This window comes from Anolis carolinensis, chromosome 2, assembly GCF_035594765.1.
Source record: "Anolis carolinensis isolate JA03-04 chromosome 2, rAnoCar3.1.pri, whole genome shotgun sequence".
NCBI lineage: Eukaryota > Metazoa > Chordata > Lepidosauria > Squamata > Dactyloidae > Anolis > Anolis carolinensis.
In genome coordinates, this window is record NC_085842.1 from 285,598,090 (window position 1) to 285,614,334 (window position 16,245).

Below are 16,245 nucleotides of genomic sequence, written 5' to 3' on the forward strand. Positions count from 1 at the left end.
CAATGTGGATTTTATACAGCTGTGTGGAAGGGACCTAAGAATGAAAGCAAGGAATTGTCTACATACATTTTCCTCATGCTGCAGCAGTATCTGTATTTATAGGCCATTGGAGATCATCCTCCATTCCAGGCAACATAGAAATATCATTGCAGATGATGCACAAAAGACGCAGAAGCATTACTACAGAGAGTCAAAGGTTAGTATCTGGAGAGAGCTCAGTGCCATGAGTTGAAGTGCAGCTAATATCAATGCTCCTGCAAATAATACATAATTCTGTACAGCAGCACTGAGATAAATAGCGGGTTGGTCTCCAACACTGCAATCATATGGCCATTCCCAGTACAGTGAGCCCCACTGAAATCAACAAATTGCACCACAGGATTGTAACATAATACCTATTAAGGATAAATATATTCTAGGTAAATCCACAGGATTTATTTCAATTTGTTATTAAGTTGCAAAACACATTTTCTTTTTAGTAAGGGCTTGGTCAAAACAGCAGAGCAAGTAAAATGTTTGTAAGAAAAGAACAATATTACTTTCTTTCAATTAATCATCTCCATATGCAAGCATTAATGTACAAAATTAAATATAGTTTGACTTGTGGGTGTAGACTGGCAGCTCACTACAAAGATAGATTGTGCTCTAGCAGAACATAATCTTGTGCTTAGGTTCTGGTGGTTACATTGGAAACCATTTACACCTAATACGGTTTCAAAAGTGGAAAAACAAACAGCCCACCTGTAAGTCTACTTGACTTGAATAAGTGTACTTAACATTAACTTCTGCTTATTCATTACATCTTTCTAAGTAAGACACATCGCTAAAAAGTCCCTCCAGAATTTCACCAACTTTCTCCCTACCATCAGCCTGAGCCTGGAATAATCCACACAACAAATTCACTTTCTTGACACCACTGTGCAACTGCACAATGGACTTCTAAGCACCACATCCTATCAGTCTTATCAATTGTTACGCATACTTACATTCCTACAGCTTCCACACAGAATACATTACCAAATCTACTGCTTACAGCCAAGCCCTTGGATACAACCACATCTGCTCAGGCCCACAGGACAGAGCCTCAAAACTCTTGGATTTACAATAGGCATCATACAAACTACAGTACCAGTAAAATGAAGTGAAGAAACAAATTGATAAGGCAAAATTAACCCAGGAATTATTTACTATAAGACAGACCCAAAATACACCTCTAATGCCCACCAACAGTCTTCATCTGAAACCACTCAAATGTATCATCGACAAGCTGTAACCAATTCTGCAGAAGAGCACAGCTTTATTGGCCTATAGAGAGTCTCCAAATCTTAAACAATAACTCATTTACAACAGGATATATAACACAAATGGTAATACAGGACAAGACCCTGCCATAAACCCAGGTGCCAACTCTCCCCATGTCAACTCTAGAAGCAATATTACAGGGGCCAATAACATCACTCACAACATCAGAAGTACTATTACTTGTTCTTCCCCCAATGTGATACATGCCATCCTCGGCCAGCATTGTCCCTCTGCACTCTACATTGAACAAACAGGCCAGATTCTATACAAGAGGATTACTGGACATAAATCTTACATTAGAAATAGCATTACCCAAAAACCAGTTTGCAGAATATTTCAGCCTTCCTGGGCACACAGTAAATGATTTATAAGTCTTTGAACAAGGAAATTATAATGAAAAACTAGAAAGAAAACCTGATGAACTGAATTCTATTCTTAAATTTCAATCCATTAGCAGAGATATGATAAAGACAATGTGTTGTCAAAGGCTTTCATGGATGGAATCACTGGGTTGCTGTGAGTTTTCCGGGCTGTGTGGCCATGTTCCAGAAGCATTCTTTCCTCTACAGGTCTGTACAGACTTCACAACCTCTGAGGATGCCTGCCATATATGTGGGTGAAACGTCGAGACAGAAGGCTTCTGGAATAAGGTCATACAGCCTGAAAAACTCACAGCAACCTAATAAAAACAGTGGTTACATGGCACACCACATACAAAAGATTCCTCAGTGCACATATAAAATAAAATCATCTCAAGGAGAGTTTTGAACCTAGGGAAATTGACTCTTGATAAGTGGATTTATTGCTTTTGCATCTCTGCACCAATTGAGGACTGTGAAGATCTGAAAGATCTGTATCACCTTATGCATTTATTTATTTACAGTATTTATATTCCGCTCTTCTCACCCCGAAGGGGACTCAGGGCGGATCACAATGCACATATACATGGCAAACATTCAATGCCATTAGACGTATGACATACAGACAGAGACACAGAGGCTATTTAACATTTCCCAGCTTCTGGCTTCATGATTCCAGCCACAGGAGGAGCTGCTGCTTCATCATCCACTGTGACGCTGAGTCCTTGATGGAGTACTTCCTCATCTTATAGCACACACACTGTTGGACATTTTTATGGTGACATAAATTAGTTAAATTTGCCTCCCCGCGTAAGCGATCCCTAAATTTCCTACTTGACAGATGCAACTGTCTTTCGGGTTGCTTAGGTAAACAATGAGCTGGGGCTATTTAATCGTCAGGCACTCAATCTGACCCAGGCTTTGAACTCATGACCTCTCAGTCAGTAGTGATTTATCACAGCTGGCTACTAACCAGCTGCGCCACAGCCTTGCTCCTTATGCATCCCTTTGAACGTTTAGGGTAAGAGACATGATTTGCATCTTTCTGGATTCTATTAGAAGCAAAGAGTTGGAAGAGATCACAAGGGCCATCTAATCCAACCCCCAGCTAAATAGGAAAACACAATCAAAGCACTTCTGATAGATGGGCTACGATACTCTGTTTCAAAACTTCTAAAGAAGAAGACTCTGCCACTCTCAGAGGCAACATATGTACTTGTTGAGCAGCTATTATTGTCAGGAAGTTTTTCCTAATGTTTAGGTGGAATCGCCTTCCTGTAATTTGAATCAATTGCTCTGTGACCTAGTCTCTGAAGTAGTAGAAACAAATGTAAACATTGCTATCATGTCTGCTCTCAACTTTCTCATCTCCAAGCAAGACATATCCTAAGCCACTCAAAGGCCTTGGCTTCCAGACCTTTTACCATTTCAGTCACCTTTCTCTGAACATGTTCCACCTTGTCAATATCCTTCTTAATTGTGGCTCCCAGAAGTAGATACAGTATTCTAAGTGAGATCTTACCAAAAAAAGGATAACGTGGTACTATGACTTCCTTCGAACTAAACACTATAAATTTGTGGATTAGACAACCCCAGATTTTATGATTCACAGTATTGTTACTTTGCTACCACTTTGCTACTTTGCCATGGATGCCACCAACTCCTTCCCCTGGCCCAGGGATGCTGTGTGAATATGCACACCTCAACCGCTGACTTTGGATGGGTATAGCACCAGTGATCTTCCCCATCAACCTCCTCCCAAAGTCAGCAGCAGTGTGGGCTTCAGGAGGTGGTTGGCAAAGACCATTGTTAGTCTTCCACTCTCCCAAAGCCCCATCCAGATGTGCCTGACTCAGAGTAGATGAAGCACCAACAATCTCCCTCACCAATCACCTCCTGAAACCAGCTGCTATGTGAGCTTGTTGAAATTAATTTTGCTAATTTTAACCCTTAATCTGTTACGGTCAGTTTGGATCCTGATCCTGTCCCTCTGGGGTATTAGCTACCCTTTTTAATTTGGTGTTATCTACATAATTGGCAAGCATGTTCTCTATTCCATCATCCAAGTCACTGATAAAGATGTTGAATAGCACTAGTCACTTCTCTTCAGAATGAAGAGGTGTCATTGTAGAGCCAGCCAATTAAAAGTCCATCTAACAGTAGCATAGTCTAGCCCACATTTTTCTAGCTGGTTTGAAGGAGTAATATGGGGAACTTTGTCAAAGGCCTTGCATCCACAGCGTTCCATCCATGTAACAAGTTTGTAATTCTAGCACACACACACACATACAGCCACCAGAGAGAAAGAGAAAGAGAGAGGGAGAGAGAAGACTAGCCTGGCATGACTTGTTTTGGAGAAACCCATGTTGACTTTTAGTGACAATAGTCAACATTGATTTCTCATAAACAAGTCATGCAAAACTAATCTTACATATTTTATTTTACAGCCTATCTCACTCTAACATCTACAAAATACAAATTCTTTCTCAGAAGAAAAAAAAACGTGCCTGTTCCCCCAAAGGCTCTAGATTCTTTCTGGTTGTGAAAGCAAAACAGAGTCAACCCTGGTTAGTATAGGGTGCTGTAGGCTATAACTTCATAGGAGGGAACTGGTAGGATAACCTAAAGAAATTCCTGGGGTTACCATAAGTTAACATGCGGCTTGGTTATATTGTTGTTTTCGTGTATCTTCAAGTCACTTCTGACTTATGGTGACCCTAAGACAAAGTTATCATGGAGCTGTTTTAACAAGATTTGAGGAGCGGGGTTGGGGGCTTGCCTTGCCTTCCTCTGAGGCAGAGAGAAGGTGGCTTGCACAAAGTCACCCAATGGGTTTTCATGGCCAAGCCCAGATTCAAACCCTGGTCATTAGAACTGTAGACAAATGCTCAGATCACTTCTTTTGAAGACACACACACACACACGCAATGATGGAGTGACAACAAGCTCACCAAAGCTAACTCCTAGTATACAAGTATATAAAATAGGCATAAAAATCAAATAAGTACTGATAATAAATCAGCATTTGCAAGTCTTGTTAAACAAGTAGATTTTCCTCTTTTTTTGCTTTTTTTTTTGCAGAGCCCACTGTAAATATTGCATGTTGTTGCTAACATATTTATGCAATTCATGTATGTAGTTCAGATTAAATAGTTCAGAAATCTTTCACTGTTGCCATTTTTTTTGCAACCCCAACATTGAGCTGAGAGGACCCCATTTGGGGTTGGGAACCACAATTTAAGAAGCAGTGATCTAGGCAGTGCTGTCTTTGGTTTTTATCTTTCCCATGTTTTCCCAATATTTTTTCCAGTTTTTTCTTAGCAGATAAAATCTGTCAAGTTGAAAAGACATAATATCTATCTGCACTGTGGCTTTGAACTTTGAACAGCAAGAACCTTCAATCTGGAAGCAGCTCCGAAGGAATCTGTTTCATCCATACTACCTCTTCAAACATACCACTCCTATATGGGTAATCTAATTTGTCTTCATTTCGAAAGCTTACTGGTTCACAGATGATAATTTCTGATAAAGCCTACTTCATCAACCGAGCTCTTATATTCAGTTTGTAAAAGTAAGCCCATCTGTAAATCCAGAACTTCCCAGCTTCAGCTTCATGACACCAAATGAGAAACAAATTTGCACACTTCTGTTGAATATGATATCTCCAGATTCTGTCTCCAAAAGATAAATCAGTGCTAATTGTTACTTCGCTTCTGGATCCAGCCCTAAATGTTAATATCTGTATAATGCCTAAGCTCTTCAGCTCTTCAGTAAAGGTTTCACCTTGACATTAAGTCTAGTCATGTCTAACTCTTGAGGTTGGTGCTCATCTCCCTTTCTAAGCTGAAGAACCAGCATTGTCCGTAGATACCTCCAAGTTCATGTGGCTGGCATGATTGCATGGAGTGCTGTTACCTTCCTGCCAGAGTGGTACTTATTGATCTACTCACATTTGTATGTTTTCGAATTGCTAGGTTGGCAGAAGCTGGGGCTAACAGTAGGAGCTCACCCCACTCCCCGGATTTGAACTGTTGACCTTTTGGTCAGCAAGTTCAGCAGCTCAGCGGTTTAATCCCCTACACCACCGGGGGCTAATTCAAACTTGTGATTTGTCCCCACTGAAATCCAATTTGTTTAGTTTCACAGTAGAAGGTGTACAGATTAGTCTGCAAACTTGTTTTGTTTTTTAAAAAATGTTTGCCTGACTAAGTCTATTGCTCTCTTGTCTATTGTTCTCCCCGGGATTAGAAAGAGCTCAGAACAACCCAGTCAACCCAAATCTAAGCAGTCAAACTGAATTTTTGAAGATTCAGGCATTCCAACTATGTCAGAAAATTTCACTCTGAGCCGTCAAAAACATTCTGCTCATTTAGATTCATTCCAAAAGATGTATTTTGTTCTATCGAAGTACACATCGTTAATGGTATATGAAAATACGCACTGGGGAATATTTGATCTACAACTGCTGACTAATTACCTAACAAAATATTTAAGTCACAGGTCTTGTTTAAACTGCAAGATGGAAAAACCATAGATTATTAATCTTTTGTAATGTACACTGACACTAAATGTGTTACACCTTCACTCATCTTGTCCTGTTCCATTATGTTGAATTTTTGCTCTTCCACCTTGAAGAACATAATCCGTGTTAATATTAGAAAGGTTTACAATGGAGGCAAAACCTGGTATTGCATGCTCCTCACTGGTTCTATCTCTGTATCTTTCTGTGAAGCAGCTGAGAAGACATCTTAAGCCTCAAACACAGAACTCTCTTTGAACAGACCGTAAATCTGTTTTGTGAAGGCTCAGCCCAAGAAAAAGTGTGTGACTGTCATGAAAATGAAAACACTTCCAAGCAGAAGTGGGCTGTGCTGTAATCTGCCCACAAGCAATGCAAAGATGGGGAAGTGGGCAGATCAAAACCAGCCTAGCACAAAGAGGAGATTGGTGGGACAATGCAATGTTTTCTATGCCAGCTTCCCTTGTCATTTACACTGTACAAATTGCCTAAAATTTAGTCAAAATGAACTCTCTCTATACCCAGATCTCTGCAAGTCCATAGCAGGTGTTTTTTAATAGCAGGTGCACTCGTATTCCAACAATACATCACAAAGCACCAATGGAAGAAAAACATTTCCAAGGGTCTCCTAACCCAAATTCTAGCAAAAATTGGTCACAGCTGAGAAGTAGAAACTGTCTATTAGTGGCTAACAGAACAGGTGCAGTGAAGCTGTTTTTTTACACATAATGACCATCTAATTCCTTATTTCACGCCCAGGTGTACAAGGGACACAGTAACACAGAACAGAAGTGACTGGGTTTAAGTGCTCTTGGCTGCATCTACACTGCAGAATTAATGCAGTTTGTCACCACTTTTAACTGTGATGGCTCAAGACTATGGAATTGTGAGAGTTGTGGTTTGGTGAAGCACCAGGCTAAAGATGCTGTAAAACTGCAAGTCCCCTGATTCTTTAGAAATGAGCCATGGCATCTAAACAATCCAATTGTGTTAATTATTTAGCACTCATGAGCAAACTTGGGCCCTCCAGGTGTTTTGGACTTCAACTTCCACCATTCCTAACAGCCTCAGGTCCCTTCCTTTCCCCCCTCAGCCGCTTAAGCGGCTGAGGGGGGAAAGGAAAGGGCCTGAGGCTGTTAGGAATGGTGGAAGTTGAAGTCCAAAACACCTGGAGGGCCAGGTTTGCCCATGCCTGTATATAATAAAGATCTACCCCTGTTCTTAAAAGGGCTTCCAAGTAGAAGACTTCGGAGATGGAAGGCTTGTAAACGAGCTCCTGGCTTCATCCTCTCCTTTGCAGAGTGGGAAACACCAGATGCCTTCTCTGCTAAACTGCAGATTCTAAGATTTCTTAGCATAGAGCCATGGCGGTTAAAGTATCCTCAAACTGCCCTCCCTATGGTGTAGATGCGCCCCAGGAGAGGCAGAGAAGAGTTCCAGGTACGCAGTCCGAGTCTGCCTCCTTCTACACTGCAGAATGAAAGTAGCCTAACACTTTTATGGACATGGAATTAGGAGAGATGTAGTTTCTCTATCCAAGAGCTGTGGCATCTCCTCACAAGGCTAGACCCCCAAGATCCCATAGCATTGAGCCCGGGCAGTGAATGTGGCAGCAAACTTGGCATTGGGTTGCTGTGAGTTGGCCATGTTCCAGAAGCATTCTCTCCCGACGTTCCACCACATCTATGGCAGGCATCCTCAGAGGTTGTGAGGTCTGTTGGAAACGAAACAAGTAGGCTGTATACAGTATACCTGTGAAATGTCCAAGGTAGGAGAAAGAACTCTTCTGTTGGAGGAAAGTGTGAATGTTGCAACTGGCCAGCTTAATTAGCATTGAATGGCCTTTCAGGTTCAAAGCCTGGCTACATCCTATCTGGGAGAATCCTTTTTAGGAGGTGTTAGCTGTCCCTGATTGTTTCGTGCCTGGAATTCCGCTGCTTTCAGAGTGTTGTTCTTTATTTGATTCTGAGCTTTTTAATACTGGTATCCAGATTTGGTTCATTTTCATGGTTTCCTCCTTTCTGTTGAAATTATCCACATGTTTGTGGATTTCAGTGGCTTCTCTGTGTAGACAAATATGGTATGGTAGTTATTAGAGTGGTCCAGCATTTCTGTGTTCTCAAATAATATGCTGTGTCCAGGTTGGTTCATCAAGTGCTCTGCTATGGCTAACTTCTCTGGTTGAATCGGTCTGCAGTGCCTTTCATGTTCTTTGATTCGTGTTTGGGCGATGCTGGGTTCGTGGGTCCATATGTAGACTTGTCCACAGCTGCATGGTATACAAGAGGGATCCTCTCACCTCTGCAGAAATCTACCGTATACCATGCAGCTGTGGACACGTCTACATAGGGACCCACTAATGCAGTATTGCCCAGACACGAATCAAGGAACATGAAAAGCACTGAAAACTAGTTCAACCAGAGAAATCAGCCATAGCAGACCACCTGATGAACCAACCTGGACACAGCATATTATCTGAGAACACAGAAATGCAGGACCACTCTAACAACCACCGTGTCAGACTACACAGAGAAGCCACTGAAATCCACAAGCATGTGAACAATTTCAACAGAAAGGAGAAAACCATGAAAATGAACAATATCTGGCTACCAGTATTTTAAAAACACTATCATCACGACAATAAATAAAGAACAACACTCAGAAAACAGGGGAATTCCTGACATGAAACCATCAGGTCCAGCTAACACCTCTCAACAAAGGATTCCTCCAGGCAGGAATTAGACGGGCTTTGATGCTCCAAGGCTATTCAATGCTAATCAGGCTGGCCAGCTGCAACATTCACATTTGTCTCAGGCAGACAAGAGTTCTTTCTCCCACCCTGGACATTTCAGACATATATAAGCCTCACTTATAGTTTACCAACAGTCCTCACAACCTCTGCGGGTGCCTGCCATAGATGGAGGCGAAACATCAGGAGAGAATGCTTCTGGAACATGGCTTTACAGCCTGAAAGTAATTCCAACACAAACTTGGAATGTAGATCAGGCATGGGCAAACTTGGGCCCTCCAGGTGTTTTGGACTTCAACTCCCACCATTCCTAACAGCCTACCGGCTGTTAGGAATGGTGGGAGGTGAAGTCCAAAACACCTGGAGGGCCCAAGTTTGCCCATGCCTTCCTCGGGAAGGAAAGGAAGAGAGGGAAACCAAGCTCTCAAGTGCGAGAGTCATAGAACTCGACATTTGGAAGGACAACCCAAGCCGATCCCTCCCGGCAGAGGCCCGTGGCTACCTGCTTGTCCATGGCGGAGGGGGCGGGGGCCCTCTCGCAGGTGCAGCCTTCCAGCAGGTAGAGCCCGGCGGGGCGGGTGCTGCTCTCGGCCTCGAAGTAGAAGAGCAGGTTCTGGTGGAGCGCGAACCACTTCTCGTGCCAGCGGCTGGCCGTCTCGGCCGTCTTCTTGCTCAGGAAGCCCCGGCGGGAGCCCTCCTTGCGGGCCACCAGCGCCAGGTACAAGGCGTGGCCCTCGTTGCACCGCACGCTCTTCTGCATGGTCCCCACCCGCCGGGAGAGCCCCCAAAGGGACCCTAACCCTGCGCCCGCCTGGCCTGCCTGCCTTTCGCTCCTGTCCTTAGCTCAGCCTTCCCGGCAGCATCTCCGCAGTCCTCCTTTGCGCGCCGCCAGGAAAAGTTGTGCCAGGCGCGCCTTTGCCCACTGCTGTCTCTCCCTCTCTGTGTGTGTCTCTCTCTCTCTTGGGCCCCTGTCTCCTTCCTCCTCCTCCTCCTCTTCCTCCCTCGGAGGGAGCCAGAAGGGGAAATGTCACGTGGGAGATCAGCTGTAATCGGCTTTGAGACCAATTTAAAGAGCAAAGTCGCCGCGGCCACGGCTGCCAGAGCAGAGCGCACTCCCGCCTCCCTCCCTTGAATCAGAGAGAGAAAGAGAGAGAGAGAGAGAGAGCACTCCCGCCCCTGGCAGAGAGGACGCCTGACCCTCTCTCTCTATTATTATTATTATGGTATTATATTATTATTATATATATATATTATTATAAACGGCGCTCCATGCAGTCATGCCGGCCACACGACCTTGGAGGTGTCTACACACAACGCCGGCTCGTCGGCTTAGCAATGGAGATGAGCACCAACCCCCAGAGTCGGTCACGACTGGACTTAACGTCAGGAGAAAACCTTTACCTTTACCTATTATTATTATTATGGCGCAATAGGTTAACCCAGGCATGGGCAAACTTGGGCCCTCCAGGTGTTTTGGACTTCAACTCCCACCATTCCTAACAGCCGGTAGGCTGTTAGGAATGGTGGGAGTTGAAGTCCAAAACACCTGGAGGGCCCAAGTTTGCCCATGCCTGGGTTAAACCCTTGCCTGCTGCGGTTCGACTCCACCGAGAGCAGGGTGAGCTCCCTCTCTCAGCTCCAGCTCGCCATGTGGAGGACATAAGAAAAGCCTCCCGCCAGGATGGTTAAAAACATCAAAACATCCCGGAGTCCCCTGGGTAACGTCCTTGCAGGCGGCCAATTCTCTCCCACCAGGACCGACTTGCAGTTTCTTCAAGTCGCTCCCGACACAGGAAAAAGAAATGGTATATATTTATATGTATCTCGCTTTTATCCGCAACGCGGCTCACAATTTCAAAAAGATGCGTTGCTGTGAGTTTTCCGGACTGTCTGGCCATGTTCCAGAAGCATTCTCTCCTGACGTTTCGCCCGCATCTATGGCAGGCATCTTCAGAGGTTTCGAGGTCTGTTGGAAACTAGTCAAGTGGGGTTTATATATCTGTGAAACGTCCAGGGTGGGAGAATGAACTCTTGTCTGTTGGAGGTTGTGAATGTTGCAATTGGCCAGCTTGTTTAGCATTGAATTGCCTTTCAGGTTCGCTGCTTACTGCCTGGGGGAATCCTTTGTTAGGAGGTGTTAGCTGGCTCTGATTGCTTCCTGTCTGGAATTCCCCTGGGTTCGTTTTTTTTTTAGTGTTGCTCTTTATTTACTGCCCTGATTTTAGAGTTTTGTTTAGCCAGATGTTGTTCATTTTCATGGTTTACTCCTTTCTGTTGAAATTGTTCACATGCTTGTGGATTTCAATGGATTTTCTGTGTAGACTGACATGGTGGTTGTCAGAGTGGTCCAGCATTTCTGTGCTCCCAAATAATATCCCGTGTCCAGGTTGGTTCATCAAGTGCTGTGCTATGCTATGCTCAACAAAGGACAAGGAGTCTATGTATTCCGTGCAGTTGTGGACAAGTCTATATAGGGACCACCAAATGCAGCATTGCCCAGACACGAATCAAGGAACTTGAAAGGCACTGCAGATTGATCTAACCAGAGAAGTCAGCCATAGCAGAGCACTTGAGGAACCAACCTGGTCACAGCATATTACTGGAGAACACAGAAATGCTGAACAACTCTCACAACCACCATGTCAGACTACACACAGAAGCCACTGAAATCCACACGCATGTGGACAATTTCAACAGAAAGGAGGAAACCATGAAAATGAACAAAATCTGGCTAAACAAAACTCTAAAATCAGGCCAGTAAATAAAGAGCAACACGCAACAGGAGAATTCCAGACAGGAAACAATCAGAGCCAGCTAACACCTCTTAACAGAGGATTTTCCCCAGGTAGTAAGCAGTCAGTACTTGAAGTTGCAAGGCCATTCAATGTTAATCAAGGTGGCCAATTGCAACATTTACATTTGCCTCCAGCGGACAAGAGTTCATTCTTTCTCCCACCCTGGACATTATTCCACAGATATATAAACCCCTCTTGCCTAGTTCCCAACAGACCTCACAACCTCTGAGGATGCCTGCCATAGATGCAGGCGAAACGTCAGGAGAAATGCTCCTGGAACATGGCCATACAGCCCAGAAAACTCACAGCAACCCAAGATCCAATTAAATATAGGAATGGGTGGAAATCACTTCGCAGTTTCTCTCGCCTCTTTCTTTTTCTCTCTTCCTTTCTCTCCGCTCTTTCCCTCTCTTTCTGGGCTCTCTCTCTTTGCCTCTCTCCTTCCTCTCTTTTTTCTTCCCCTCCCTCTTTCCTTGTCTCTCCCTCTCTTTCTCTCTCTGCTTCTGCCTGCTGCCCCAAGGGCTTCTCTTTCTATCTTCCACACACACACACACACACACACACTTTGCTTTCTCTCCAGCCAGTCCTGCTGCCCGAAGGGAGCGCGAAAAGGAAGGCAAGCTCTCCGGTGCGCGCTCCCGAGAAGAGAGAGAGCGCGGCGGGGATGAACGGGGACGGAGGGAGGACCTGTTGAACTCTGGCTTTAGAATCAAGGAATCCTCGCGTTGGAAGAGACCCCAAGGAAGGGCCATCCAGTCCAACCCCAATCTGCCCTGTAGGAACACACCTTCAAGGCACTCCTGGCAGAGGACCATCTGGCTTATGTATTGTCGAAGGCTTTCATGGCCGGGATCACAGGGTTGTTGTAAGTTTTCCGGACTGTATGACCATGTTCCAGAAGTATTCTCTCCTGAAGTTTCGCCCACATCTATGGCAGGCATCCTCAGAGGCTGTGAGGTATGGAGAAACTAAACAAGGAAGATTAATATATATCTGTGGAAAGTCCAGGGTGTGAGAAGAACTCTTTGTCAGTTGGAAAGCCAGTGTGAATGTTGCAGTTAATCACATTAATTAGCATTGGAAAGGTTCATCTCCTGGCTATTTCTGCCAGGGGGCATCCTTTGTTCAGAGTCATTAGCTGCCCTTGGAACTCTTCTGTTTTCAGAGTGTTGCTTCCTATTTACTGTTCTGATTTTTGAGTTTTTTTAATACTGTAAATAGGAAGCAACACTCTTAAAACAGAATAGTTCCAAGGGCAGCTAATGACTCTGAACAAAGGATGCCCCCAGGCAGAAATAGCCAGGAGATAAACCTTTCCAATGCTAATTAAGGTGATTAAATGGCTTTTCCAGTCTTCTTCCTCTTCTCCAAGTTAAACAGATGCAGTTCTGGAACATGGCCATACAGCCTGGAAAACTCACAACAACCCAGACCTAGTTCCTATTGGAAAAAAACTGCATCCAGTGTCTGGGCACAAATATATCCCTTTGGAAATAAATGGCAATCATAACCTTATTGAAAAGGGGGGAAAGGGTGTCATATCTGTTTGGCAAATGTGAATCTCCATGAACATGTGGAGACCACCTTTTGAAAACCACTAATCAAGAAAAGCACAACCTTGTTGGAAGTCAACCCTTTGAACATGTGATATTCTCAAGCATTCATGTAAAGGCACACAGGTAACTCAGCTATTAAACTGAAGAACCATGTTTTTGAACTACCAAGGACAAAGACATGCCACTACAAAATAAATTTTGTTAGCAGAGGATGGTTGTTTCTTTGAAGCCGAAATTGCAGTTGCAGTTGTCCAAAAGATATACACTCCCTTGAAAACTCTGAGTTTAAAATATGCACTCAGAGATAATAAAAAACAACAACAAAGTCTTCTTTGAAAAATAACATATCTTGTTTACTCACATCTTGTATTAATTCACTATACAGGCACATTTCTTATTAAGGTTCAGTTATCGATCGGACGTAGTTCTCTGGGTGTTGATTAAGAATGATACCGTATGTACTCAATAGTCCATAGTCTTTAGGTATAGTTATATTCACTGAAGTCCATAAGTCATACTTCTCTACTGAAGTCCAAACAGCAACATGCATCCACCTCCACTGAAGTCTGATGCAAACATGCATCCACCTCCACTGAGGTGTAAAGCAGACAGGCATCCACCTCCACTGAAGCAGACTGACAACAAAATGTAGTCCTGAGTCTGAACATGCTCAGTACAATCATATGTCTATAACCCCTTCCACACTAAAGAGATACAGTCAAACTGGCAAATCAACATACATATAGAATACAGATTAGCATATATATACATTAACAAATAAATAGTGAAAGGTTTGGGAGATTGCGATTTCCAACATTTCCCTCATAGGGCTTGGCTTCCAAACCTTTGCCCATTGTGGTCCCCCTTTTCTGTTCCATCTTTTCAATATCCCTCTTGACTTGTGATTCCCAGAACTGGACACATGGCTCCAGGTGAGATCCCACCAAAGCAGAACAGAGTGGAACTATGACTTCCCTCAATCTAGACACTATATTCCTATTGATGCATCCTAAAATTGCATTGGCCTTTTTAGCAGCTGCCTCACACTGTTGGCCTATGTTCAACTTGTTGTCTGTGAAGACTTCAAGATCCCTTTCACATGTACTGTTGTCAAGCCAGGCGTCACCCATCCTATATCTGTGTGTTTAATTTTTTTATTATTATTATTTTTGCCTAAGTGCAGTATCTTCTATTTCGGTTTGCTGAAATTCATTTTGTTAGTTTTGATCCAGCTCTCTCATCTTTTAAGGTTGTTTTGACTTCTGATCCTGTCCTTTGGAGTATTAGTTATCCTTCTGCTGCCGTCAATCAATCAATCAATCAAGAAGAGAACCATTTAATGTGCACAAAACCATGGAAATTCTAATGAGAAATATTACAGAAATTGCGCAGGCGATGCCCTTCTTCTAGGTGGAAATTTCAAGTTCAACACATCACCTGTTAAACCATGGTTAAAATTCATGACATCCTGCCACAGACAATCAATCAAGGAAACAACCTGCCAAGATGTCATAGAATAGCATTCAAGCTTTCAACCCTTCAGTACTTTGCATCAGTATAGATGAAACAAAAAAGAAGAAGAAGGAGGAGGAGGAGGAGGAGGAGGAGGAGGAGGAGGAGGAGGAGGAGGAGGAGGAGGGTAAAGGCAGAAGGTTGGAAGAAAATCAGAAAATTGGAGCCATAGTTTGTGTCTGACTGATGGTGTGGTGCTCCTGATTTGCTGAATTAAAAGTCCCAGCATCCCTGACATGCCAAAACAATGAGGAATGCTGTGAGTCACAGTACAACAAACTCTGGAGTGTTCACATGATTCTCACCCTTGATTTAGATCCTATGTTTTGATAAGAAAATCACAAGGTTTGACTCTAGATCAGGCATGAGCAAACTTCGGCCCACCAGGTGTTGTGAACTTCAGCTCCCACAATTCCTAACAGCCAATTTACTGCTATTCACAGGATTGCACTCAGTCACATTCTCAATTCATCCATTTTAGGTGCATAAAACCATGGAAATTCTGATGAGAAAGAACATGCTTGCTTTATTTATAGAGCATTAAGAAACCATCGATTTTAAAACCAGGGAGACTCAGTTCTGCAGTGATCCAATTATATCACACACTCCTACTATCCAGAAAACGGGCTAAGAATGGTCTATAATATTCAGACTAAAAGCAACATCCTCTTCACAGATGCAGATAAAATCAAGCTCAGTAGAACTAAGAATGACATTTTTGCTGCAGTCTCAGCTCAACAACTTAACAGCAAGGTCAATCAGACTTGGAAGATATCTGCCATATGATCAAACAAACTGGCAAAATCCAAACCGTCCAGCTGTTCCAGCTGTTTACAATTACAATTTCTGTAGCATTGACATCCTTCTTCACTAATCGCCATACGGATTGCCAGCTACAATAATACTGTAGCTTTTTAATAGTAAACAGGATATGCAGTTTACAACCTGACTCATATGCCTAACTCAAGAAACAAGTTACTCGTTCATTCATTCCCCCCACACTCCTCACAACATAGTATAATTTCTGATACACGTTTTGGGGAAATAAACTGGCTAATCTTTTTTTCCAGTTTGCTGTGTGAAAATGTCTTCTTTTGATTAGTGATTACTTTGTAACCCAAATAATATTTTACGCGAACACTTTTTAATTGTATTATTGTTGTCTTGATATATTCTAATTTTATGCATGGTTACTGGCAATTATTTTATAGGACTAGTTTGAACCTTATGAATACAAATGCATAATAATTATAATGAACAAAATAGATAAGAATTAGTCAATGAATCAAACCAAATAACTGGAGAATCCCTATACAGCCAGCCGTCCACACAGCCCCAGTGATAAATACATTCCTGGGATTTTTACCAGAGAGAATTTCGAGGTCTTCCAACATGACTCTGTGGTTAACTTTTACTGGAAGCTGCCTAAAGAATTGCACCAAAAGAACTACAG

General features: G+C 43.1%; 1 protein-coding gene across 2 annotated transcripts in view; it reads right to left on the bottom strand.

Annotated features, from left to right (window-relative positions):
* Positions 1-10,059, bottom strand: part of rasgrf2 (Ras protein specific guanine nucleotide releasing factor 2) — a 137,896-nt gene extending 127,837 nt beyond the window's left edge. Inside the window, exon 1 of one of the 2 annotated variants that reach the window (XM_062972286.1) lies at positions 9,432-10,059. In XM_062972286.1, the coding sequence (XP_062828356.1) occupies positions 9,432-9,689 (258 nt within the window). In that variant the 5' untranslated portion in view covers positions 9,690-10,059. The remainder of the gene's footprint in view (positions 1-9,431) is intronic. The other variant, XM_062972285.1, reaches the window with a different exon arrangement.
* Positions 10,060-16,245: the final 6,186 nt, after the last annotated feature.